This window comes from Etheostoma spectabile, chromosome 22, assembly GCF_008692095.1.
Source record: "Etheostoma spectabile isolate EspeVRDwgs_2016 chromosome 22, UIUC_Espe_1.0, whole genome shotgun sequence".
Taxonomy (NCBI): Eukaryota; Metazoa; Chordata; class Actinopteri; order Perciformes; family Percidae; genus Etheostoma; species Etheostoma spectabile.
Genome location: NC_045754.1, coordinates 18,494,519 through 18,519,129, shown reverse-complemented (window position 1 = coordinate 18,519,129; position 24,611 = coordinate 18,494,519). Strand labels below are relative to the sequence as shown.

The following is a 24,611-nucleotide window of genomic DNA, read 5'->3' as shown; positions in this document are numbered from 1 at the left end:
TTGGGCCGACCCCAATTTGATAGCTATTCCTTCCAGTTCCTGGAAGATGATAACCACTGAAACCCTGAATGCATCTTGTCACACGTGTTAACAAACACACCTTCCCAATGGAGAGACAATGCTTGATATTTCAGCTAAGTGAGTGACGCTTCCCCTATGGCATTACGCCAGTGATGTCACCTTTAGTGGCTTTTGGGTGTTTCTTCACGTGGGTTAAACAGCTCAATGAAACAGCATGTTCACTTTCAGTTGTAGCTCAGTGTTGTGTTATTCTTGTACTCAGAGCAGACCGAAACCGGCTCTCACACACTGGACTTGTGGTGAGAACACGTGCAGGCACAAGCGTGAATGCTATCATTTGTCTGTTTCTGGAAATATTAAGATTGTATGAAAATTTGCATTCTATTTTTAAGAGCTGAGGAAGTGATATGGCTGTTGGGGTGTGAAACCCTATGGGGAGGTGGGCAACTCGCGCCCTGCAGTAACACCAGAGCAATGAGGATGTATACCAAACATGATGATAAATATTAGATATTGAGGATTCTCAGTATCTCACGTTTAAATCTCTGATTATAGTAAAAAGTTATTTTTCATCTGTTTTCTCAACACAGACATACTACATACTACGCGTAATGTGCGGGGGGGTGAGGGAGAGGTTACACCCCCCCAATAATCAAAACTGGCCAGTGCCCCCCCCCTCCCAAATATCTTATTATAATGATGAATGAAAAATATGAATGGCTTTCTCGATTCAATGCGATTTGGAAGCAAAGACGAACCTTTAATTTGTCCAAATTGTTGCAGGAAATGAAGTGTTTGATGCCCCAAATTTTCTGGACCCCCCCAGTTATAATTTGTCAGCGCCCCCTGCTGAATCAAACTCCCCCCCCCATGCTGAACCCAAAGGTACACCCTTGTGTCTCTACAGTATATATACGTCTCATTTCTCTCTTCCTTTAAGCCGTTAAACCATAAAATTCACTCCACTGGTGCAAGTTAATGAAAGTTGATGAAAAGTGATACAATTTGCAAAAGCTTGCTTGATTTATAATCAAAAACGTTAGGTGGATAACCACTATCCTCTTGAGATTTCATGCTGCACGTGAGTGGTGAGGAAAAGGCTATTTGCATAACATGCACAAGATGATAATGCCCTCGTGTGGAGACAGGATACATTGCATTTGAAATATAGATAGCAGGTGATAGCCCCTAGTTATTTGTTAGTATTAAAATGCCTAAACCAGAGATCTTCAACAGGGGGTCCGTGACCCCTAAGGTGTCCGTAGAGTTGCTGCAGGAGTCTGAAAATATTGAATGAATCCAACATATTAGTAAAGACAAATCTTTTTTTTAGCTAAGGTATCCGTGAGCTAGCCATGCACAGATACAGTAGAGCTCAAGGATTCAATGTGACACATGTTAACATGATGATGATGTATTAATATATAATCATACCAACAATTTTTATTTTAAAAGCTTAGTATACACATACCACCATGAAAAAGGTATGTGTAAGGACTTTAGGCCGCCCTACACGTTATTGTAAGCCCAGTTTAATATGCAACTCAATTTTTTACAATATATGTAAAAAGGGGTCCCTGCTCCATTTGTTTTTCAGCTGAGGGGTTCCTGGCCTTAAAAACACTGAAGACCCCTGGCCTATACAATTGATCTTGTTATATCAAATTACAGATGGAAAAAGAACATGAATAACCACTACTAAACTAGTATATAGAATGTATAGCAGAGCTGTCTGAACATTGCCTGTCCAACAGAAAAGACGTTTTTTAGATAAGTTTAGATATTACCCAGCTATGATGTCTGTTATTAACTGCTGTGTCAACCTCCACATTTAGGTTGTTGGATAAGTTTGCTGATAGGCAGGAGGAAATCAGCCAACAGGGAGAGTGACAGACAGGCAGTCAGAACGATCAAGGCTGGAGAGCCTGACATTGATAGACGGACAATCCTGCAAACAGACGTTCAGGGTCAGAACATGACAGAATGGCAGGAAACTAGAGATTTGTCTCTATTAAATGCTCCGACACAGGGACATTTAAAGAGAAATGGACAAATGAGCAGACATACCAAAGCAGCCAAGGCATTTGCAGCACACATTTAATCAATCATTCAAGGTCCCATGACATGGAGCTCTTTGGATGCTTTTATATAGACCTTAGTGGTCCCCTAATACCATATCTGATGTCTCTTTTATATAGACCTTAGTGGTCCCCTAATACTGTATCTGATGTCTCTTTTATATAGACCTTAGTGGTCCCCTAATACCATATCTGAAGTCTCTGTTATATAGACCTTAGTGATCCCCTAATACCATATCTGATGTCACTTTTATATAGACCTTAGTGGTCCCCTAATACTGTATCTGAAGTCTCTTTTATATAGACCTTAGTGATCCCCTAATACCATATCTGATGTCTCTTTTATATAGACCTTAGTAGTCCCCTAATACCATATCTGAAGTCTCTTTTATATAGACCTTAGTGATCCCCTAATACCATATCTGATGTCTCTTTTATATAGACCTTAGTGGTCCCCTAATACCATATCTGAAGTCCCACAATGAGCTTTCCTTAGGATGTGCCATTTCTGAGTCTTTAGCTTTTGAGGAGGAGAGAGGGGGGTCGAGGTGCAGGCTGGGGGGGTGTGGCCTTGACCAACTGTCACTTTGCTCGTTTGAAAGCCATGATGTCTCTCTTTCATGGGTGGGCCAAATTCTCTGGGCGGGCAAAGCAGAGAAAGGGGAAGTAACATTGCCCCTTATGATCTCATAAGGAGCACGATTCCAGATCGGCCCATCTGAGCTTTCATTTTCCCAAAGGCAGAGCAGGATACCCAGGGCTCGGTTTTTCACTTATCAACATTTCTAACCACTTGGGGGACCATAGGCAGGCTGGGGGGACACATATTACTGATAAAAAACCTCATAAACTGAAATTTTTATGTCATGGGACCTTTATTTGAAGTGGCAATCGTCTGAGATCACACAGAACATTGTGTCTTGTTCTGTGACGTCTTTTCCTTTTATTTCTTGTTGATGGTGAAGGCTGGGCTTCTGAGGTTGCTGCACTTTGTTTGTGTCTGGTTATCCACATTCATGAGTCATGCTGATGAGGGTCTGTTCATTTCAAAACTAACTGCTGTTGCTGCTGCATGAAATGTAAAATGCATCTCTTCCTGTGTACTGGAGGACATTTAGAACAGTAAAAGGTTTATTGTAGTTGAGGATCCTCTACATTGAGTCCCATGTACTTCCTTTATATTAACCTATCACTTGAGGAGGTTTAGCTGAGGTGAGTGTGTTGTTTAAAACCTAAACGTGTGCTATAAACTCAGGCCTATCTGAAGCTTACAGAGCCATTCCAGCAACTGGGCTAAAAACTAAAGAATGTCAACCTCAGAGGATGTAAGGGGATTCCAGAAATTGGCGCTCCTTGAGCCATGCAGCTATTTTGGCTTGACATGGGCATTTACATTAGACAAAACAAATTGGTGCATTCAACATACAAAGTCCTGTATGTTGTAAATAAACATGCCTTAGAATACACTGACATTAACTGGACCTTAAAACAAAACACTCACAGACTATTAGGAGGTAGGTCAGGTATCTATCTAATCTATTGATTCAAAATGCTGTCCGACTGTAAACGTTAAACTCTAGCCCTTATAACTTCCTGTTCTCTACAATAAAAATGCCATCAGCCTCAAAATGTTTTGTTGTGCCCGTTAATAACTGATATTTCAAGCCATGACTGCTATATGCTTCGATTTCTACACTTCTGTTGATCCAGGAAAAGTTGACTGCTGAACACAAATTCTTTTTCAGTATTGCGCTGATCCATACATAATGAATACACGCACTAAGGGCATGGACAGCCTTGACTTGATATACTTTACTTTTCATGCATAGTCACTCTGTGTGGTGCATACTATGAAACGCATGTTATTGTGCAATTAAATTACATCACATTAGCAATAACGGTCTGATGCATGGTTAATCTTGTATATTGGATAGTGTGTCTTTCGCGTCCTTTACTTCATACACAGATAAGTAACCTACAGTACCACACATGCATATCATGTTGCTGTCCTGCGAAAATCATACTTGATTTTCAGAACAGCTATAGGAATAGGTAATAGTTCTGTGTATGTGATTTTATTCAAAATCAAGAAATGTTGAGACGTGGTTTTCACTGGGTAGCAGCGATATGCAGCATCTAGGCTGGGGTTCAAGCATCTATATGATCTGGAATCAATTCATCATGCAGCCTTATGTTCATAGACCCCAGAAATATAAAGTAATGTAGCTGGTTCAAATAACACGGTTTTCTGTAAAACATGGTGAAGACGGACTCTAATGACATTGTATGATGTGAATGTTGTTCTCCCCCCTTATTTATTTTTTTATTAGTCTGCTTTTCTTTATAGCAGAAGTGCGTTGTGGGTGGGATGTGGGTTATGTGTCTGTTGTTTGTTGCATGTTAAAATTCAATTCGAAAAAATGTGCAGTGTAATTAGACAGCCGTGCATAAGCAGACATCAAACATCAAACCATCTTTTATTCTAAGAGTGGCACTATGTCGACTTTATTTTCAGGCCTTGTTACCATACAGCATCTATAGTACCATAGATAAAATCAAGAAATAAATAGTGTGTAATACTACTGTAGCACATTTAAAAAGGACACACAATAACATGATACAGATATAGGTTGACACCATTACTTGATAGCCTTGGTATACTAAAAAGTCCGATGTAATAGTCCACACGCCAGTATCCATGCTCATGCAAGACAGTTGGTCCGCATGTCCTCTGTTTGCCTATAGCAAAATATAACATCAGGTCACATCGATTTGGCATTTAACTATTATTATCCAGTCATCGATTAGCGTTAACCCACGATGAGCTGTTTCCATAAACTCATACAACAGATAGCTACTGCTTACAACTGTTTCACTTGTTAAAATCATGTCTTATAGTATTTGCCACAGTTTAGAACAGGTTTGGCCTCATTTAAGCAGACATAAAATCTCAAGTAAATGTTCAGGACTGTTAGCATGAATCGCACAAAATTAAATAATGTTCCCCTTTCCTGTAAATTAAAAAAAAAAGTCCAGCAGCTTAACTGTAATAGTGGACACTTCCACATGTTGACACAGAAAAATGTTTATGACAGTTTCCACACATTCCTTTCCCCTGTTTGTCCAGTCCAAAACGGACTCCTTATGTCGAGCTGCCGTAGAAACGCCAACAGTTCTTCTTGTGTAAGTGAATAGTTATTTTACTTGGTAAGGACGACAGCTTGGACTCCAAAACTTGTTGAAACGGTGCAACACAAACAGAGTTGGCAGTCTGTTGACCGAAAAAAGTCCTGCACTCACTAGTGGCCTGTTAGTTTTAATGGTGGCACAGGTTCCTTTTGCTTCTAGCCGTCTAGAGGTTTTCCCAGGTACACCATGGTGACTTCAGTGTTGCCGTATACTGCAGAGACAGCTGGGAACAGGCAGGCTTTGGGCAGTCCCCGAAACGCTATTCCAAGAAACTCAAAACCCCTCTCGAAGGCTAGCGTCTTGTCATCCATGTCTAGGATCACTCTTATTCTCTCCCCGATCTGTGGACAGACACAATTACACGTGGCTGATACTTTTTTTTTTCCCAAGACAACAACAAACTCTAAAATCGTACTAATTGGGCAAATCATTCCACACACAACATACAGCTCCTACCTGATATTTTGGTGCGTTGTTACACTGGGGGAAATTTCCATTGACCTCCCCATTATGAAGCAGGTTGTTGTCAACCAGATTCCAGCCCCAGCTCTGGTCATCACTGCCCAGCAGGGCCACGTAGCCCTGGCACTGCATGGCGGCCCGCTTCGTGGCAAGGCCTATCACTGCCACGGTGCCAAGAGGGCCTTCCCACCAGATCTCCCAGGCGTGCCTCCCTTCTGAAAAGCCAATCTTGCCACGTGCACCATCGGTGCTCTGGGCAATAGGGTTGCGGTGCAGGGTGAAGCCGTTCTTTTTCACGTAAACATTGCGGGAGCAGTCGTGGGAGCTCAGAGCATGTTGAAAGGCCTTGAGCTGTAGAGGATAATTTGGACATGGAGAACTGTTTAGGTGTGAAGGATCCCGTTAAATTCTATATAATGGTGCAAAAATGTTAAAATAGCATATTTTATAACCTCATATTTAGGAGGTGTTGGGTGCTTACGGTCAAAAGGAAAACCCCTTTAGAATGTATTAGTGAACTCTAAAGATCTAGGAAACATATCCTATATATACAGTAGATACTATAGCATAAACAAAGCAGGACATGGTCATGGACTTTGGCTTTCTACCGTGCAGGACAGAATGTCTTGCTGCAATCAGGGCTCCGGAGCTCAAAGCCTCTAACTTTCAACAGTGCTTCCCAATTAGTTTTATAAATAAATGATTGTGGCTATTACAATTTGAGATACATGAATCACGATATTCCAAAAGAGACTACATGGAAGAAGAGATAATTAGCAGAATTACTTCTAATACAATTTTTGTACTCAATTTTAATTTGGGATTTTGGCATTTAAGTGTAAAGCTGCATTAGTGGTAACCTACTCAAAATGAGGTCTATAGACCTCCAAGTTTTAGACAGTCCCATTCAGAGACTGTCTAAAAGGGTTTCAGAGTTATGCAATATTAAATAACACAACCTCACTCAAGGGCCCTGTGATAAAGTAAGGTTCAATGACTTTATGTGAGCTAATGACAACAAAACAAGTCTGTGAAATCCCCACACCAAATACCATTTAAGAATCTACCAATTTAATTCGGGTTTTCAAGAAACGTACACATTTATTTTGTACAATACTTTTTTTGTTATTGACTGACTGATTCACCAGGCTCTTCTGGTATACACTATTTGAGCTTACAGAAGACAGTTTGCCACATTATAAGTCACGTTACGGGAGGGTGTTTGCAGAGCACAGGTAGCACTAAACAGGGCGATTTTTGAATCGAGTTCGTCATTAATCACGGTTCTTCCAACCCGAGAGAATAGCTATAGCTGTGTGTTGGTAAACTTACTTTCCCCCTGTAGGTAGGCAGGTTGCACAGGATGTCAGAACGCAAAGCTTCTTCGCTCAAAGACCGGCTGCAGAGGCTGCGCCACACCTCGCTGTTTTCATCCGCCAGGATATTGTTCCAATGCCAGCAGACCAATGCGCAACGCATCAAGTCGGACATCTCCAAATACGAGAAAACGTGCTCCAGGACACGAGCTGGCAATCGCCCGGCCACCCCTGCACCTCCTCCGGCTGCAGCAGCGTAGGGAGAGCCGGCGGAGCTGCAACTGGCTGCCGCTGCTGCGCCCTGACAGGAGGAGCCTCCTCCTCCACCGGCCGCTCCAGACATTATGTCCTGTTCTTTACCGACGACACCAGTCGACCGAATAGTTTCACCTTACACCGTAGAATGAATCCTAATATAAGTTGAATATCAACATTTTACCTATAAAAATCACGTAGGCTATAGGTTGCTTTAAAACCACAACAGTGTGGACCCTACTCTTCCCAGTTTCAATGGCTGAATAGAAACGATGCGTCAAGGTCCTTGAAGAGTAAAAGCCGACACGTACTGTATTGCTGTTAGGTTAACATGGGCATTGATTTGTAGAAGTGTTGTTAACATTAGGAGTTTAGTTAAGACCGTCTACATCCGCTAGACCCCTATTAATAAGTTGTCAGATGAAGAAAAGCTCTTGCCAAAATCAAATATATTTATAGCCTTCAAGGACCATATAGCAGCCATAATAATGAGCTCACAGAGAATTGAAACAAATGTTGCAGTGTTAGATTATTGAACGTTACATTGTTGCGATGTCAAAGTGTAGCGATTGTGGCAAAAAAAAACAACAACAACAAAAACGTAAAGCAACACAGATTGCCTTGGCTAATAAGTAAGAATATTGTTACGATTAAATAATTTTATTCGACCTGTTAAGCTAGACTACGTCATTTTAGTTTGATTCGTAATTGTATTAGATATCGTGCTTGTATTTAGGAAAATCTAGAAGGAAAAACACGCTTTAGTGGTAGGCCTACTGACGAAAAATACGCAGTGCCAGAAGAAAATTGTTTACCTGAAAAAAGCAAAGTGTCGCCTATTATTTTTGAGGACCACGTGACATTACACGGAAGTGACGCATATGCTCAAAAGAGTTCAGCAAAGCATCTGGGAGCACAACACCTAGCTTAAATACATTTTACACCAGAAAACCAAAGGAGGAGACTAACGGACGGTCCGAACAGTTAACGGTAAGTGTGTGTTGGTTATTATCGTTGGTCATTATGAGAGTGTGCTCTGAGATGTTAGGACAGGCGTCACTGCAGAGTACAGCTGTCTGTCTGTCTGTGCCTGTGCTATGCGGCCTGTTGACAAGCTGCCCCCATCTGGCTGGCTTCTGTCCGGGGACAGTCCGGTGGTTTTGCGCGGTCAGACAGGTGAATAGCAGGTCAGTCCGTTCATCGGAACCAACCTGCAATGGCAAACATGCTTAGCTAACGGTAGGTTTGCAGCTATTAAGGCTTGTGAGCTAAGCTAGCTAACGATAACAAAGCCCCGCTACGTTCACCTTTCGAAATTCTTCTACTTAAAGGTTGCCATCTTTATTTTTGCAGTCACCATGCCTAACGTCACCTAAAAAAAATACGTGAACACCTCTTTATTATCAAGGCGTAGCTGAAACAAGCTTACATTTCAGACCACCGAGTAGAACTTTGTAGCAAAAAAAGAAGAAGAAGAAAAAAAAATCATTGGGTTGCGTCACATTGGTTTGGTAAAAAAAAAAAAGGACAAATAGGCCTATTAAATTCTTTAATAGTTCACATTTTGGATGTATTTTCAAAAGGCCTATGACATGATAACGACAGTCGGGTTATATTTTGCCCTACGCTTTTCGTAAAAAGTCAGAAGATAAATTTGGCGTTTGTAGTAGGCCTAAATAGGCCTATGTAGCCTACTGTCAACTGCATAAGGTGCTAATAATCTATTCACTAAAAATAGTGGTGTCCTTTTTTGTCTTCCGTTTTAGCATAACCTCACTATAAATCAAGTATTGAAGTGGTGCGTTTCCTTCGCTATTTAAATTGTCCTTGAATCAGCAGACTTGTAAAGTGATGTAATGGCACGTGGAGCACCGCTAGAGGACAGCACAGAGACATAGATGTAGCAAGGCTACCCAAGTGTTCTGATGAGCATCAAATGGAGCAGAAGTCAACGCTTCCTCTGATAACGGGATTTAGAAAGTTGTAATACTGCTGCTAAATGAATACATGTATACTGTATTGGGTTTTACCAAATGTCTAAAAAGGAATGTGTGTTATAGTGATGGGCGAATGAAGCCTCAGGGCTTTCTATTTGTGCCAAAAAAAAAGATTTACAGCTGGGGTGCTTAGAAAAAAAGGCCAACAGTGACATCTGCTGGCGGGCAAAACGTCTGGCAGGCCTTTTAAATAATACATCCATGTTCAAGACTGTCGAAGCACTACAACACCTCTCTGATTTGAATAATTTTAGTCTCATATGCAGAATAAATGTTTAACAAGCCTGGGGAATGTTCTACTAGGGATTGGCTATATATCAATAGCATATTCATATGATATGAAACTAGATATTGTCTTAGATTTTGGAAATTGTAATATCGTAAATGGCTTAATTGTTGCCCTTTCTTGGTGCATTACGGTAATGAGATGTCACTCTTTGTTTTACCAGACTGTTCTAGCTGTTCTATTATTTGTACCTTTACCCACTTAGTCATTATATCTACATTACTGAAGATTATTTCTCTTAAATCTCACTGTGAGGATATTTTGTTAAAGCACTAGTGCCGCAACAATTAATCGATTATTTGTCAACTTTTAAATGAATCCCCAGCTAATTTTGATAATTGATTAGTCGGTTTGAGTCATTTTTTTAAGTCAAAAGTTAAAAATGATTTGATTCCAGATTGTCATTTGTGAATATCTTTTAGTTTCTTCTCTCCTCTGTGACAGTAAACTGAATATTCTTTGAGTTGTGGACAAAACAAGACATTTTAAGATGTCATCTTGGGCGTTCGGGAAACACTGATCCATATTTTTCTGACATTTTATAGACCAAACAACTAATCGATTAATCAAGAAAATAATCAACAGATGAATCGCTGATGAAAATAATTGTTAGTTACAGCCCTATGAAGCATCAATTGTCAACCCTATAATAACATCATCGAGGTATTAGGAAAAGAATATTGCTATATCTGATTTTTTTCCTCATTGCCCATCCCTATCTCCGACTTATGATTATGTCTTTAGTGTACATCGCCAGATTTCCAAGTTATTCTATTCAGCTTAGTAACTATTTTAGCAGCAAAACTCAAAACAGTCAAACTGAATGGAAGCGCTTTCCAAAGCACCAGTGAAATTGACGCTTCTGACGTCATCAGTCACGTAATTCAAGCTCTAACACTAAAACAATGCACGTCACAGGAGTGAAACAAGCTTTGCGATCATCCGCCCATCTCTATATCGGTTGTACATCTCACTTTTTCTATACATTGTATAGTACACCATCACATAAATTACAATGAAAGTTAAGCAAAAGAACAGAACATTTTTTTTATTGGATGGAAGTGCTCATACTTGAGTCATGGAGAGAAATTTAAAACAAATTGGTGCAGAAGTCTAGTACTGCACCAAGTCAACTCCTACATTTGATGTAAACGGCTCCCACAAAATATTGGAATTCCAGTTGTGTGCGGACAACACTTAAAAGATGCAGAAATCGACTGGGACGATGGCCTCTCTGTTCTCCCCAGATAATATCATATCCCCAACACAACATGTTTTTTTGCCTTTAGCCAGTCTAGTTACTGAAATGTCAACGCTGATCAATGGTAAGTGTTGATGATGCATTAAATGCCAATATCCTGGTATTCAGTCATTTGGGACTACTATCCATTAGCAGTGTCAGGGGGATGTCTTCATTTGTGATGTATTGCTGTACAGCACGATGCCTTTTAAACAGTCTGGTTTATGGTCAGTTGTCTCGTGAATCTGCGCTAGATGTACCCACATGATCTTTGCCTTCAGTTGTTTTGTTTTGTTATTTGAATGCTCTGAAATTCACACGGTCTATGCCTCTTTCATTGCAGCATCTGTGAGTAGGCGTCCATTATGAATCCGGTTTACAGCCCTGGGCCAACAGGGGTCCCCTTTACCAATACCAAGGGTATAGGCTACCCAGGTAAATTCATGTGTTGATGTGTAATAGTTTAAACAAATATCCAAACTGCAGAAAAAAAATGATCCTGACATCAAGAAAATTTAAAATGATTGGATTTTTGTTCTCTGTTTGGTCATGGCAGCAGGATTCCCCGTTGGCTACGCACCAGCATACACTCAGAATATCTATGCAGGAGTGAACGCAGCCTTCCCCAGTGGTAAGAATGTTTCAGACTGAATGTGGTGGAACTGTGTTTGGCATTAGATAATGGAGATTTTACAAGGCAGTGCTGGAGCAAGGATTTCATCACCTCTTCAGATCACAGTTTAAGCCTGCAGACTGTAAGATTATATTAATATGCGGGTAGGAACCCCCCCGGTATGCAATGCATTTTTCTTCACCCTTCATCCACACCCACTAACTTAAAGTGTGTTCCTCCCACCCAGGCTATGCTCCAGGCACTCCTTTCAAAATGGCCTGCTCTCCCAACACTGGGACTGTCCCACCATACTCCTCCTCACCCAACCCCTACCATGCTGCTGTTTATCCGGTCAGGAGCACCTACCCCCAACAGAACCCCTATGCACAGGTCAGTGCATTTATGTTGTTGTTGTTGTTGTTGTTTTTTAAAGGTTATTTTTGGGCATTTCCTCCTTTTTTTTAATGGAAAGGAAAGCTGAGATATGAAAGAGGAGGTCACAGGTCAGACTTGAACCCTTGACCTTCTGTGTCGAGGAATAACCCTCTACATATGCGCGCCCGTGTTATGTCTGTTCAGGACGATTTAATCTGTGTTAGTTTGGTAACGCCTCGGCGCATGCATAGGATACAGTTGTTGTGGTTTTAAAGGTTCAGTTCCTGTTTTTCTGAAAGTAAAGTGAGCTGCGCGCTTAAACCGCTCGTCCAGCTTCCTTATTATACATAACAGCCGGCTCTACCAACCGAGCTAACCGGCCACGCATGTACGTACGTATGTTCTTTATGAAAGGTTTACAGGTTACAGGGTAATCCAGATTGGCATGAAGATGGCGCTATTATCAAAGGTCCAAATGTCAAACTTTGACGCCATAAGAGTTAATTGATATTGCCTGGCAATATATTGATATTATATTGCTATATGAGGCTAGATATCGTCTTACATTTTGGATATCGTAAGATTGCAAAATGACATAAGTGTTGTCTTTTCCTGTTTTTCAAGGAGACATTATAGTACAGTGATGTCATTTTCTGAACATACCTGTTCTATTATTTGCCTTTACCTATTATATCCACAATATATATATCCTTGTATCCAGGGTACAAGCGGCCGAAATGGGTTTCCTCAGGAGGGTGGCTGGCGTCTCCCTTAGAGATAGGGTGAGAAGCTCAGTCATCCAAGAGGAGCTCGGAGTAGAGCCGCTGCTCCTTCGCGTCGAAAGGAGCCAGTTGAGGTGGTTCGGGCATCTGGTAAGGATGCCTCCTGGGCACCTCCCTAGGGAGGTGTTCCAGGCATGTCCAGCTGGGAGGAGGCCTCGGGGAAGACCCAGGACTAGGTGGAGAGATTATATCTCCAACCTGGCCTGGGAACGCCTCGGGATCCCCCAGTCGGAGCTGGTTGATGTGGCTCGGGAAAGGGAAGTTTGGGGTCCCCTACTGGAGCTGCTGCCCCCGCGACCCGATACCGGATAAGCGGATGAAGATGGATGGATGGATGGATATTATATCCACATTACCGATAATTCTTTATAGAAAATCTCTATTATGTTAATAATTTGTGAAGGCACCAATAGTCAACCCTACAATATCAATTTACGTGCTCAAACTTCTTGTGATATTTGATTTTTCTCCATATTTCCCAGTTCTAATATAGCTGTTTCTAATTTCTCTTCCATCGAGTATTGCTTCATTTTAACAAAGTCCTGTCGAGCTGTAACTTGTTGTTTTGTTCTTTTGTGATCCAGGCACTAATGCCTTCACAACAACAAGGCACTTATTACACACAGCCGCTGTATGCTGCACCACCACATGTTATACACCATACCACAGTGGTCCAGCCAAATGGGATGCCTGCAGCCATGTATGCCCCGCACATGCATCCTCAACGCCAAAACAGTGTCACCATGGGGATGGTAGCCGGCACTACCATGGCCATGTCAGCTGGTGAGCATCGGTTTCTAATTTTATGAATTATCAGTTTATCTGTATTTGATATAGATGCTTAATTTTACATTACACCTCCCTGTGTAAATTGTTTTTACAATCTCAGTAAATCTAGGCCCCATTTCTGTTTCTGTTTAGAGTATGTATATATTAGTGTGTATATTTCTGTTTTGGTTGATATGTATGTGTAAGCACAGTGTGAGGAACAATGCTCCAAAGACAAATTCCTCGTATGTGTCCTCATACCTGGCGAATAAAGCTGATTCTGATTCTGATCCTTTTGTTGTGAAAGTGTATATATTATATCCTACATTGTATCATATTTGAGCACTTATGTTAATTCTGTGGTCACTTCTTCTTAGGAACTTTGTTGACAACTCAATCACCAGCGTCTGTTGCCCCCCACCAAGTCACGATGCCCACATATCGGCATCCTGGTACACCCACCTACAGCTATGTGCCCCCACAGTGGTGAAGAGAGGGACGTGTAAGTATGAATTCTATTTTTTTTTCTTCCAGGTTGTATATTAGTCTGATATGGGTTCAGGATGTTTGCAGGCCGTTAACATGAGTTTTATATAAACATGCCACCCTTCTTGCTTCATATTCTACTGTCTAAGACCTTCACTTTAAACACTCACCGATGGAAGGTTTCTACACTTGCTCTCTCTGCAGGTCAGAAGATGGTAGATATGCATTCACACTCTACTCCAGTGTTTTTTGCTATTGGTGAAGACCTGCCCTGCCAGTGTCTGCAACCAGTTACTCTTCTTCCAGCATAATGTGAATCTAAAACCCCATTTGGATAGGAGGGGGTGAAGAATAGGTCCATCCCCATGACCCCTCTCAATGGAATAAGGCTGCATTCCATGTCACACCCCAGCGCCAGCACCTCTACAACATGCTGCATATCTCACATCAAACAGCAATGCCTCCATGCAAATTATTTTGTGAACTGTCATGCAGGTTTTTATAGCTTAAACTCTTAAGTGGTAAAAAGGGAGTTTAGAATAGTTCTTTTGTGGTTTCTTTTTAATATGGGGGATACATATGATGTTGAATGCATGTGTATATAGATATATGAAGTAATGCTAGCGCAATCTACCTGCTGTGACAGATGCAAAATTAACAAAAGGCACACATCCAAAGGAAAAAAAATATAGTAATAATCTGCAATGCTGAATCACCAGTGACCATGTCTGACATGTGAAAGAAGAAATGACAAGACTTGTTTATTCATGCAAAAACATACCTGCACAAACAAGTGCAGACTAAACTGTACTGTTTCTCACCGCTTTGTGTTTTGGTAGGTGGAGCTAGGTTTTTATTTCTCTCAGTGATGCAGTGTATGCATTTTGTCTTACCATTTTTGTATTTTAGGAAAGATGGGACTTTGAGTTTGTGCCTCTGACTGATGGCCATTCCAACACGTAATCACAGTGTTTTATTTTCCCTGCTCTGTCAAAACCTTTTTAGAAAAAAAAAATATAGTATTAACTTTTTCAAAAGTGTGAAGCAGCTGGGTTTTTTTTTTTTTTTTGGGGTGGTATAAATGTTAAAATTATTCACTTATTTTAGCTGGAAGCATTCTTGATGGGGAACGAGTAGAGGGAGTTGTTGGAGATCATTTGCACCCATTTAAAAGTTAAGGGCGTGGAGGAGTAGGAACCGTTTTGTGTGTGAGTATATGTGTGTGAATGATAGATTAAAATAGAAACCATCAAAAATGATGCCATTCAGTGCAAAATGCCTAAAATATTACATGTACATTTCACTATAACCAATTTGTCTGTAAGAAGGTCTGAAGCACTACATCATTAAATCACTGCTAACTGTGGACATGTTAGGAAATTATGATATTTGTAAACTCCATTTGTGAATAACACTACTGAAAGAATAGCCTGGAAATCCAGACCCAAATCTGAAAGATTAAGGGTCCGGCATTGAGTAATGAAAGTCACCCATCTCGAGGGGCGGCACCAAGCGTGCATTTGAAAATCTCACTGCACGCAATTGGATAACACTACAACCAATCACAACAACACACAGGGTGACGTATCCAGAGCCCCATACGCTTAGCTTTCAGCAGAGCTAACTGGTAGATTAAACTGTCGTCATCTGTTTAGCTCACCTCTGGCCCGCCTACATCAGATACACCGATGTGATTGGTGCAGCTCGGCTACAAGGGCTTAGTTAATGAGCAGCGTTACACGATGCCAGAGTAACTCGCTGAGCAAATTCAAATTGTGCTCTCGCGAGAACTCTGGATTTCCAGGGTAGTGGAAGAAGGCACTAATTCAAAACCGTAAAGATATCTGACCTTTTACATTGCTCGCTGTTTTACCTCAAGGTTTAAGGCTAACCCACCAATTTCACTGTTTCAGACATGCTTTTCTATGTTGCCTCAGTCACCTCAGTTACATAATCTGTTTTGTAAATGTTATTTTTGTGAATTTGGTTCTTGTTTTGTATTCTTAAGAAAGACCAAAAATAAAACCAATATAAGAATAATCTTTGTTTCCCCTAATTGTGTCATTGTATACTTCTTGGCCCTGAACATTAGTCTTGCAGATAGTCAAGAGCTTGACTATCACAAAAGATTGGGCATCGTGGAAAATGTATTTTCAAACTTTTTTTCAAACTGTGTCTGTCAACCAGACAGGTGATATGTGATTGACCTGTAAAAACATAGACAACAAAAATAATGCATTAGCTGTCAACCTGCAGCTGTAGATTGGCAGCTAATGCATTATTTTTGTGTAATAACTTACTGTATTTTGAATTGAACAAACAAGTGTAGGTCTAGAGCAAAAGTGATGAGGGCTAGGGTGAGGGAAACTAACATTAGAGATACATAGGTCTACGGTAGAGTTTATTGCATTTGGGGTTTGGGAAACACTGTAACCTTAATGTCAATCCAAAAAGGAAGGAAAGGATTATCCTTAATTAGTGTTCATTTCATCATCTAGTGTCTTTCACCTGGGTAAACCAGAGTTCAGTTACACCCATAGACCGTTAATATGATAATGATTATGATATGATAATATATTAACGGTCTATGGTTACACCAGAGCATTAGTGGTTTTAACTGTGCAGGTATAATAATCCCTCAGGTGTGGTAACGTTAATGTCAAATATTCTAAATGCAAATTGGAGTAGGCTATTATTACTCGAAGCTTGATTGACAGCCATGCTCTCTACTGTGCGGTGAACGGCGATGACAGAACCGACTCTACATAATAAATGTAGATTTATTATGCACAATTTGTTTAGAATCCATTTTTAATATTTGTAAATGGTGGTAGGTGTGAACCATGGATGTTCTGTTCTCTTAACGCATCCATGGTACTAACCATAGACCGTATATTAATAATATAATATACAGTCTATGGTATTAATAACCTACGGGAGAAGACGTCGAAGACATGAAGATTCCTGATTAGCAGAAGAGCAAGACGACTTCCCAGCATGCAATTCGGCGCGCGAGTTTGGATTTTGTTTTGGAGTTAGCTAGTTAGCTAGCTAGCAAGCTACATTGGGAGAACTGCACATGTTCGCCTAATATAATAATCCCCATTAAAACCTCTAACGTTACGTGTTTGTTGGACTCATTAGCGTAAGTATTGTTTATTTTGAAAGGTGGCAGGGGTAAATGTAACCCCCTAACGACCGTTAGGGGGTGTAATGTCGTGTTTACGGTCAAACAAAGTGATTAATAATGCCGTTTATGTTGAGCTCGCTACTTTAATAGTAACGTTGGAGAAATGTCAAAACATCAAACAAAAGAAACGTGCGTAACGTTAGTGTGTCGTATTTCAGTTACACAGTATCTCAGTAGCGAGCCTCCGACTGACGTTAGACATGCATTTAAAGCTAATGTTAGCTTAAAGTTACTACTTTACACAGTCGTCCATATAACTGTTTATAATAACGTTATAAGAGGAGGAAAAACTGGGGATACCGAGAACAAAAGGAAGGAAAAGGGATATGAAGGATATTGGCTATAATTACAGAAATATGTCATAAATACTTTTCTTCCCAGGTAACGTTAGCTAGCGTTAGCAGGTGGTAGGGTAGTAAAGCTGGCTGTGTTTTAGCAGTGAACGGAGGATGAGCAGCCCAGGACCGAGCAGCAGAACACCCAACCCAGCTGACCTTTTTGAAGATTTATGGAGGCAGCTCAGAGAGTGCCACCAGAATGCACTTCAAGGTTAGTGGCCCATGATATATTGTATGTAGATATAAAGCGAATTTCTGAAGTCAGATACTAAAATGAAATCTTTTTTTTGTATTGTGTTTCACACTTAACATTAGCTACTTTTGTTGCTGTTTTTAGAACTGGAAGCAAAAGTGAGCAAGTTGAAAAAGGATCGTTGTTTGTGAGTATACTGTGTCACTAACTTTTAAAAATAACGATGATGATGATAACATACATATGTTTGTTCCTGGCTTTCATTTCTGAATGTTGTCTTGTCAACACCATTCACCTGTCATGGCATTTGTTTTCCACAGAGATGCTCAGAGACTGGAGGTGTTTTACAGTCGCACCAAGCAGCTAAAGGAGCAAAACCAAACCCTGCAGGATGCCATCAGTCTCTTGGAGGAAAGGTAACCTCCCCCACAATAGGTTAACTTAGTCAAAACCGATAGGGAACAAAGACCAGCAACTTCTTTTGCACTGTTTCCAGACTCCAAGCAGGAGAGTGTGATCGATGTGCCATCTTAGAGGAGAGCCTAAAAAATAACCATGACCAGAATGTGTGCCTCATCGCCAAACTGAGTGAGTTTACTCATTATTCTGGTTATTAAGGATTCACGTGTTAGACTGACCTACCCGCCATATACCCAGAAGTCTGCTGTTGGTTAACCAATAGTGGGCAAAACAAGAAAACTTTAGGAGATGTAAAGAAGTGTCTTTAGGTAAAATGAGCCTGCAACATGGGTGTACTTGGAGGGCTCCTGTCTCCTGAATGGTTGGTCATTCTGGTTAATCAAACCACGTTTTAACACTCTTGTATAAGTAGGAAACAAAACATTTGCTCAAATTGAAATGGGTGAGAAAGTGATTGATTGCCTGCGGAATGCCCCTTTAGGTAAATTGTTAATTAGGCCCTTTTATTGGCCTTTTATTTTCAACATGTAGCATGTCAAGTTTTGACACTGTCAGTTGGTCTACCATTTTGGTCCAGACTGAAATATTTCAACAGCTATTGAATAGATTGCTCTGAAATGATTAAGTAGACATTCAGGTTGCAGAGAGGATGAATCCTAATGACTTTGATGATCCTCTGACTTTTCTTGTAGTGCTACCAGCAAGTTAAAAGTTTCACTTATAATGAGTCATAATAATGATCCCTTAACTTTTCCTCTAGTGCCATCAAGTCAAAATGCCCACTTTTGTTTAAGACCACATACCTGTAAAATTATTGGCATTCCCTTCAGCCTCAGCTGTACTTTGTTTTAAGTGCTAATTAGCAAATGTTATCTTTGCATGCTAGTGCCTAAACAGCCCCACCGATCTGGTAGCATGGCTGTGGACTCATGAACAAAGTCATGTTTGCATGTAACCAAGCCTTCATGAGAATCTACGGCATGTATTTTTAAGTGTGTATAAGGGGAATATATTGGCAATACCAGTGTACAACGAGATATGGCTACTGGCACGTTGATGTACATCATGTACAGGTTTTTGATTGTGATGCAGTGTGTGTGAAACACATTTTGTGTGTCGTTTTTTTCCCAGAGAAAGAAAGAAAAAGCCTCGACGATGAAAATAGAAAACTACACGCTGAACTGCTGAAATTAAAGATGTCTCGGTAAGCTCTTTAGTGTGTTACAGTCATGTTTTTTTAACATATTCTCTTTGACTCAGTAAAAAAATGTTCAAATACACGTGAGTTTCTATATTTTGCCAGCTGTTTTTCTGTAAAAGCTGCCCAAGATAACTACGGTGTACTGAATGTTTTAGCTGTGAGACCGCAGTATTTATAGTGGTTTCACTTCTGCTTTGATTGCAAGTCAGGTTAATAGTTCCAGTTTAGTGAGTTTTTAACTGGTTTTCTGTGCAGGAATAAACATTTACAGTAAAGTTTCAGTTCCCAGTTAAACACGGCAGTTGTTGTTTTTATCAGCTCAGAGTCCCAGCAGGCTTTCTCCCCGGAACAAGAAGAAGGCATCATCCCAGACTCACCGATCCTGCCGAGCTCGCTGCCTGTGGCAAACAGACTGAAGAAACAAAAGAATATCGACAAAATGAAGCGCGTTCGCTACGCAGAGATACCTCTACCCCAGTCTAACAACTCACTCTTCAGAGGTTAGTCGCCTCTAAAGTAACTTTTAGACTTCTTAATGGCTATTTTGGTTTTCTGAAGCACCTGTATGAAGACACAAAGTCTTATAACATGTTTTTTTGTTTGTTCTCTTTTTTTAAAGTTCTGGATAAGGAGCCTGTTGATGCTACAAAGAATTCTGACCGCGCACAAGTGCTTGTGCCCAACACATGTGAATTGGACACATTGCAAATCTCAAGTATTACTTCATCCACTGTTCTCATCAATATTTTAGAATTAAGAAACATAAAACGCAGGAAGACTACTTCTGTTTTCTCAGCGAAACCTTATTTATTTCCCTCCATTAGAAGCTGTCTATAACTTGAAGTTGTAGATGAGCACTGGGCAATATTTATCTAAACGAACACACCCATCATATCAGCCTAATTCACACGGTGGGGCTGCACAGAAAGAGGCGTGGCCGTAAATTCACCCCCCTTCACCTCAGAGGACTGATTACTGAAAACTCGAAAGTACATTTTAAACTGCCTCTTACATAGTAATCCATGTAATATAAAAAATCATAGATTGGCAGGGACGGTAGACATACTTTTTGCAGTCAAAATATAAATATTGTCTGTACATAAAACAAATACAACATTTCTGACATTTTAAGTTTTAAGAAGATTTTTGTGGAAAAATTGCTATTGTGAGATGTGTAAAAGTTGTTGTTGTCTCGTCTCAGATGATGTGAAACTAAATCTGGAAGAAGCGATCGCAGAAACCTGTGGCCTTGAACTTACTGACAAGCCTTGCATGGTAGGTAGTGTAAAGTCTGTATGAACGAAGAAAAAACTTTGCAGAAAATTCCTCAAGTGAACTGAGAATTATATCTTAGCAGAGGCATTCAAACTAATTCAGCTCTTTGGATTGTGTCTGTAATTTCTTTACTCGTTCTCTTCTCTCAGAAAACAGAGACAATTGCAGGCCAGCAAAGCAGCTCCAGATCCTCTTGGAAGTTTGGTGTTCAATTGAAGTAAGGATCGCACCAGTTGGGACATATTCTTTTGCTGACTGTCGTGACAGTATCATGTGTTGTGAACTAAGACTTTGGCTTGTCAAAAACACAACTAAACGCTGTGGCGGACAGCAACGCACCCCTCAACCCCCATGAAAGCAACCCATTATTTATTGACTGACCTTTGTTCCTAAATCATGCAATAATGCAGAAGAACAAAAACCATTTCCATAACAGAACCTTGTTTTTCCCTGCCTTAAGACCTTACCGCTCCTCCCCTTCATCCACGCTGCTGCACAGCCCAGACTCCACCACAGAAAGGTCCCCATCAATTCTCCCAGGTGTCAGAAGGTTTGCAGAGGACAGCTCCATTAAAAGAGCAAAACGGAAGAAGGAGGAAAGTGAGTCGGTGCAGGAGGAGGACAGACAAGGAATCCAGGAAGGGGTGGACAAACAGAAGGAAGGCAAACACTTACAACATGAACTGATCAACCGAACGTCCACACCTTTAAGCAATCCAAGCTGCAACAAGGAGCTGTTGGACCGCAAGGTTAGAGATGTGTCCAATGTGAATGAATGATGATTTTCAGTAGTATTTTTAGACCAAATCTACCTGGCTTCTGAATTACTATAGTTTGACTCGCCATTTTTTAAGACTCTTGTTATAGCTGTAAGTGAATACAATATAAGTTGGATAAAATAATTCCTCCATATGGTTTTAAAATGTTGTCTGGTTCTTTTAACATTTAACAGGTTTGGTCAGGACAAAATGGGACTTCCAACCAAAGGCCAAATGTGTCCTGTGTAAGCCCTGCTTTTAAGAAGCCAAATGTTAAAGGGGAAGCAAACAAGGCCGGTGTTGAGAAGAAAGGAAACCCGCGGCAGGATCCGAATGCCTTGCATGAACAACATAAAGGGAAAAATGGTGAGTTTTCTGTCCTGTTGCTGGCAGAGTGTGTTTGTGTGGGCTTTTGCAATGCACATCTACTTTTCTGATTGTGGGCTGAATGTTGCACAATTTCAAGTATTTCTGTAAAATAAGTTGAACTGACTATCCCAGCTGAAAGGACGCACACAGTGGAGCCCACGTGGAGCATCGACCCCGCACTCACCGTGTCCCTGGATGAGAGTGAGTGGAGAGGAGACGAGGTACGGTCCCTGTGTCCCTGTGTCTTATTGTAGCAGTCAAGCTATATTGTGCTGAACTGAACGGCATTATACATTTTGAAGCCCTTTTATTGCTTTATGGCAGAAGTGTTCATTCAACTTGATCATTTTTTAAAGTTGTCGTATGATTTAGCATACCAATTAAAGAGAGCGTCTACCTGTGACAACCGTTTCAGATTGCTACGATTTTCTGTGATTGAAACGTCGTGATGTTTTTCGTCTACTTATGAACATGAAACACAAATTCAGGAAAAACGTAAAACGAAATCCAGACTGATCTCATGAAATGGCGTATGTATTCTTGTCAATTCGTATGCCATTATTATAAGACTTGGTTTTAAGCGTGTTTAGGCCAACGACTTTTGGCCTCCATTGACTTACATTACCATGCTATATCCTGTGAATTTACGCTGTAGCGAGTAGTAAGAAAGGGCAAAAATCCACATAGGGAGGTTGGTCGGGGTGGTGGAACACAGGACTTTCACCCAGGAGACCAGGGATCGTGTCCCACGTGTCACGTTTCCTAAAGTAAACCGTTGGTTTCTTTTTTTTAACTAAAGCCAACCAGCTCTTCTTTTCCTAAATCCCAACCGGTTCTTGTTTACCTAAACCCAACCGCCTGTAACGTTTCCTAAACTCAACTGTAGCTTTCTTCTCGCAATAACACGGCAAGTCCGCTGTATACAGTGTAGACATATACGCGGATGGCTGAAAATGCGTACAGATAATACGCCACTTGGCTTAAGAAAGACAGCGTGTATGTTTATGCAAAGTTATGATTCCTTGTTGGGAAATCTATGGACGTGTTTATCTGGTTAAATATGATAGATGGTGTCTCACCAGGGTAATGTACCTCTGTTCATATTTTAGAATAAGGACGAAGAGGAATGTCTTGGAGAATTGGTCGATACCGACTGCACTTGGGTCAGTCACAGCGTTCTCCAGCGTCGGGGAGAAAATGTCCGGGACAGAAGGGAGAGTGTGTCTGGTGAATATAAACCACAAGTTTAAGAAACAAATGCTTACTTAAATGTTTTGATTGACACTGAGGTTGCCGATGGGTCTTATCTGCAGCAATTGCATAATAAAAATCTAATAACCTGAAATAATCTGTCTGCTTTTCTAGGTCTAGGTGAGAAGACAACTGACAGTTTAGATATGATGTTTGACACAACAGCTAATGGGGAGTACAGGTCTTACAACCATTCACACTTGGGCCAGAGCCAGCCTTGTGGTGATGAGGATGAAGAAGAAGAAGAAGAAGAAGAGGGTAATGGTAGGTTTTAAGATGTAGAGAAACTGTGTGTCATCATGTCATTTGTGACTGTTGATGTTAGTATATTAAGTATTTTTTTTAATCTTCCAGCTCAACAAGACCCTCATGAAAACACCATGAGCCAAATGAAGAGGCACAAAGCACAGTAAGAAACACTATTGGTTATACAGTCACTAGGTTATGGTTGATTTTTTTGGGGGGGGGATTTAATGCGCAGACAGATAAATACAAAGATTTCCAGTCTCACAGACATTCAATTTCCCACAATGTCTTTGGATTAGACGTCCAACATTTGCACACGTGACTGTGGTTCGCAAGAAAGACGAGAGAAGAAAGCTGAAGGGCACTACCTGCAAAGAATGTGACGTTGTAAGTATTTTGATCCTACACCGACAAGTTTTACCACAGATCCCATGTTAAGGATGTGTACTTCCAACAGTATTACGCCTATCTACCAGAGGAGGAAAAGCAGAAAAAGCTGTCTGCCTGCTCGAGGCACCGGTTTTTGTATATTCCTCCCTGTACTCCTGAAAACTTCTGGGAAGTTGGATTCCCATCAACTCAAACATGTATTGAAAGAGGTAATTCAATGATTGTTTGCTTTGTAGTTACACACTCCATTTAACAGTTGCTGGTAGATCATTTGAACACATTTCCCTGCAAGAATTCTTACAATATCTTTATTGTTACAGCATCCCTTAATGATGTAAAAAGCATTAAAAAAACCATACAGATACTGAGACATCCTTCCCTTGCAGGTTACATCAAGGAAGAGAAAAATCCCCAGGCACGTACTCGGAGAAGACAACCGTTCAATGCTTTATTCTCCCCAAAGCAAAACCAGCAGGAGAGCTAAACAAAACTTGAATTGGTCCATTTGCAGAAAAGAATTACAGTATAAAAAGAGCTGGCCTGGCACGCAATAGCGCTCTGTCTTATACTGTGACCTTATTACCCCCAATTTCCACCGGTTGCAAAACTGCTGTGGATCGGCTCCGTGCTCCGCCGTCCGTCAGTACCCACCAGGGCTGGATTTGTTGTGCAACGGCTGCGACCATGACTGTCAGCTGAAGTTACGAGGACCCACGAGATCTCGCAAATTCACGTAGAATAAAACCACAAAACCAACAACAGTTTGTTTCTATCCAGAGGAGTAGAGGGGAAAGATCTCTGTGCTGTGTTTTCAAGGTGTAGTACAGGGAAATATGATCCACCATGAGCACAGTCTATTTTATTTTGAAAATGAACCGGATGTTTTATTTTGTTTCTGTGCTTGACTTTCTGTCCCGCACTATGTGCTGAATTACTGCGGATCTCTCTGGCGTCCGACAAAAGTAGAAGCTCTGTGTATCTGCTCCGGAGCTGGGACGGAGTCGGAACGCAGCCGTTCCGCAGTCACTGAAAATACACCCATTGACTTTAATGGAAACCTAATGACTCTGGCGTCGGTCTGCAACCAGTGGAAATTGGGGGTTAGGAATGCT

At 40.8% G+C, this 24,611-nt stretch overlaps 3 protein-coding genes across 10 annotated transcripts; 2 read left to right on the top strand and 1 right to left on the bottom strand.

Annotated features, from left to right (window-relative positions):
• Positions 1–4,557: 4,557 nt before the first annotated feature.
• Positions 4,558–8,023, bottom strand: fbxo45 (F-box protein 45). The gene is made up of 3 exons (XM_032503708.1): positions 7,083–8,023; positions 5,745–6,101; positions 4,558–5,629 (listed from the first exon to the last, which is right to left on the bottom strand). Exons 1-3 carry the CDS (start codon positions 7,407–7,409, stop codon positions 5,444–5,446), a joined length of 870 nt encoding a protein of 289 aa, XP_032359599.1. The 5' UTR covers positions 7,410–8,023; the 3' UTR covers positions 4,558–5,443.
• A 143-nt stretch (positions 8,024–8,166) lies between these two features.
• On the top strand, positions 8,167–14,870 carry fam168b (family with sequence similarity 168 member B). 4 transcript variants are annotated; one of them, XM_032503712.1, is made up of 7 exons: positions 8,167–8,311; positions 11,188–11,279; positions 11,404–11,475; positions 11,705–11,847; positions 13,199–13,397; positions 13,760–13,884; positions 14,073–14,870. In XM_032503712.1, the coding sequence occupies exons 2-6, from the start codon at positions 11,210–11,212 to the stop codon at positions 13,870–13,872; spliced, it is 597 nt and encodes a 198-aa protein (XP_032359603.1). In that variant the 5' UTR covers positions 8,167–8,311; positions 11,188–11,209; the 3' UTR covers positions 13,873–13,884; positions 14,073–14,870. The 4 variants fall into 4 exon arrangements, with proteins under 4 accessions (XP_032359603.1, XP_032359601.1, XP_032359602.1 ...); XM_032503710.1 differs by having other exon boundaries at positions 8,168–8,311; positions 11,401–11,475; XM_032503711.1 differs by lacking the exon at positions 8,167–8,311 and adding an exon at positions 8,359–8,508 and having other exon boundaries at positions 11,401–11,475.
• A 1,971-nt stretch (positions 14,871–16,841) lies between these two features.
• Positions 16,842–24,209, top strand: rbbp8 (retinoblastoma binding protein 8). 5 transcript variants are annotated; one of them, XM_032503672.1, is made up of 19 exons: positions 16,842–16,914; positions 17,437–17,607; positions 17,734–17,776; positions 17,910–18,005; positions 18,086–18,177; positions 19,141–19,213; positions 19,529–19,710; positions 19,830–19,925; positions 20,412–20,485; positions 20,635–20,702; positions 20,946–21,234; positions 21,438–21,609; positions 21,745–21,833; positions 22,722–22,839; positions 22,978–23,127; positions 23,218–23,272; positions 23,409–23,496; positions 23,567–23,708; positions 23,886–24,209. In XM_032503672.1, exons 2-19 carry the CDS (start codon positions 17,508–17,510, stop codon positions 23,981–23,983), a joined length of 2,025 nt encoding a protein of 674 aa, XP_032359563.1. In that variant the 5' UTR covers positions 16,842–16,914; positions 17,437–17,507; the 3' UTR covers positions 23,984–24,209. The 5 variants fall into 5 exon arrangements, with proteins under 5 accessions (XP_032359563.1, XP_032359565.1, XP_032359566.1 ...); XM_032503674.1 differs by having other exon boundaries at positions 16,889–17,013; positions 17,498–17,607; XM_032503675.1 differs by having other exon boundaries at positions 16,896–17,013; positions 17,440–17,607; positions 20,415–20,485.
• Positions 24,210–24,611: the final 402 nt, after the last annotated feature.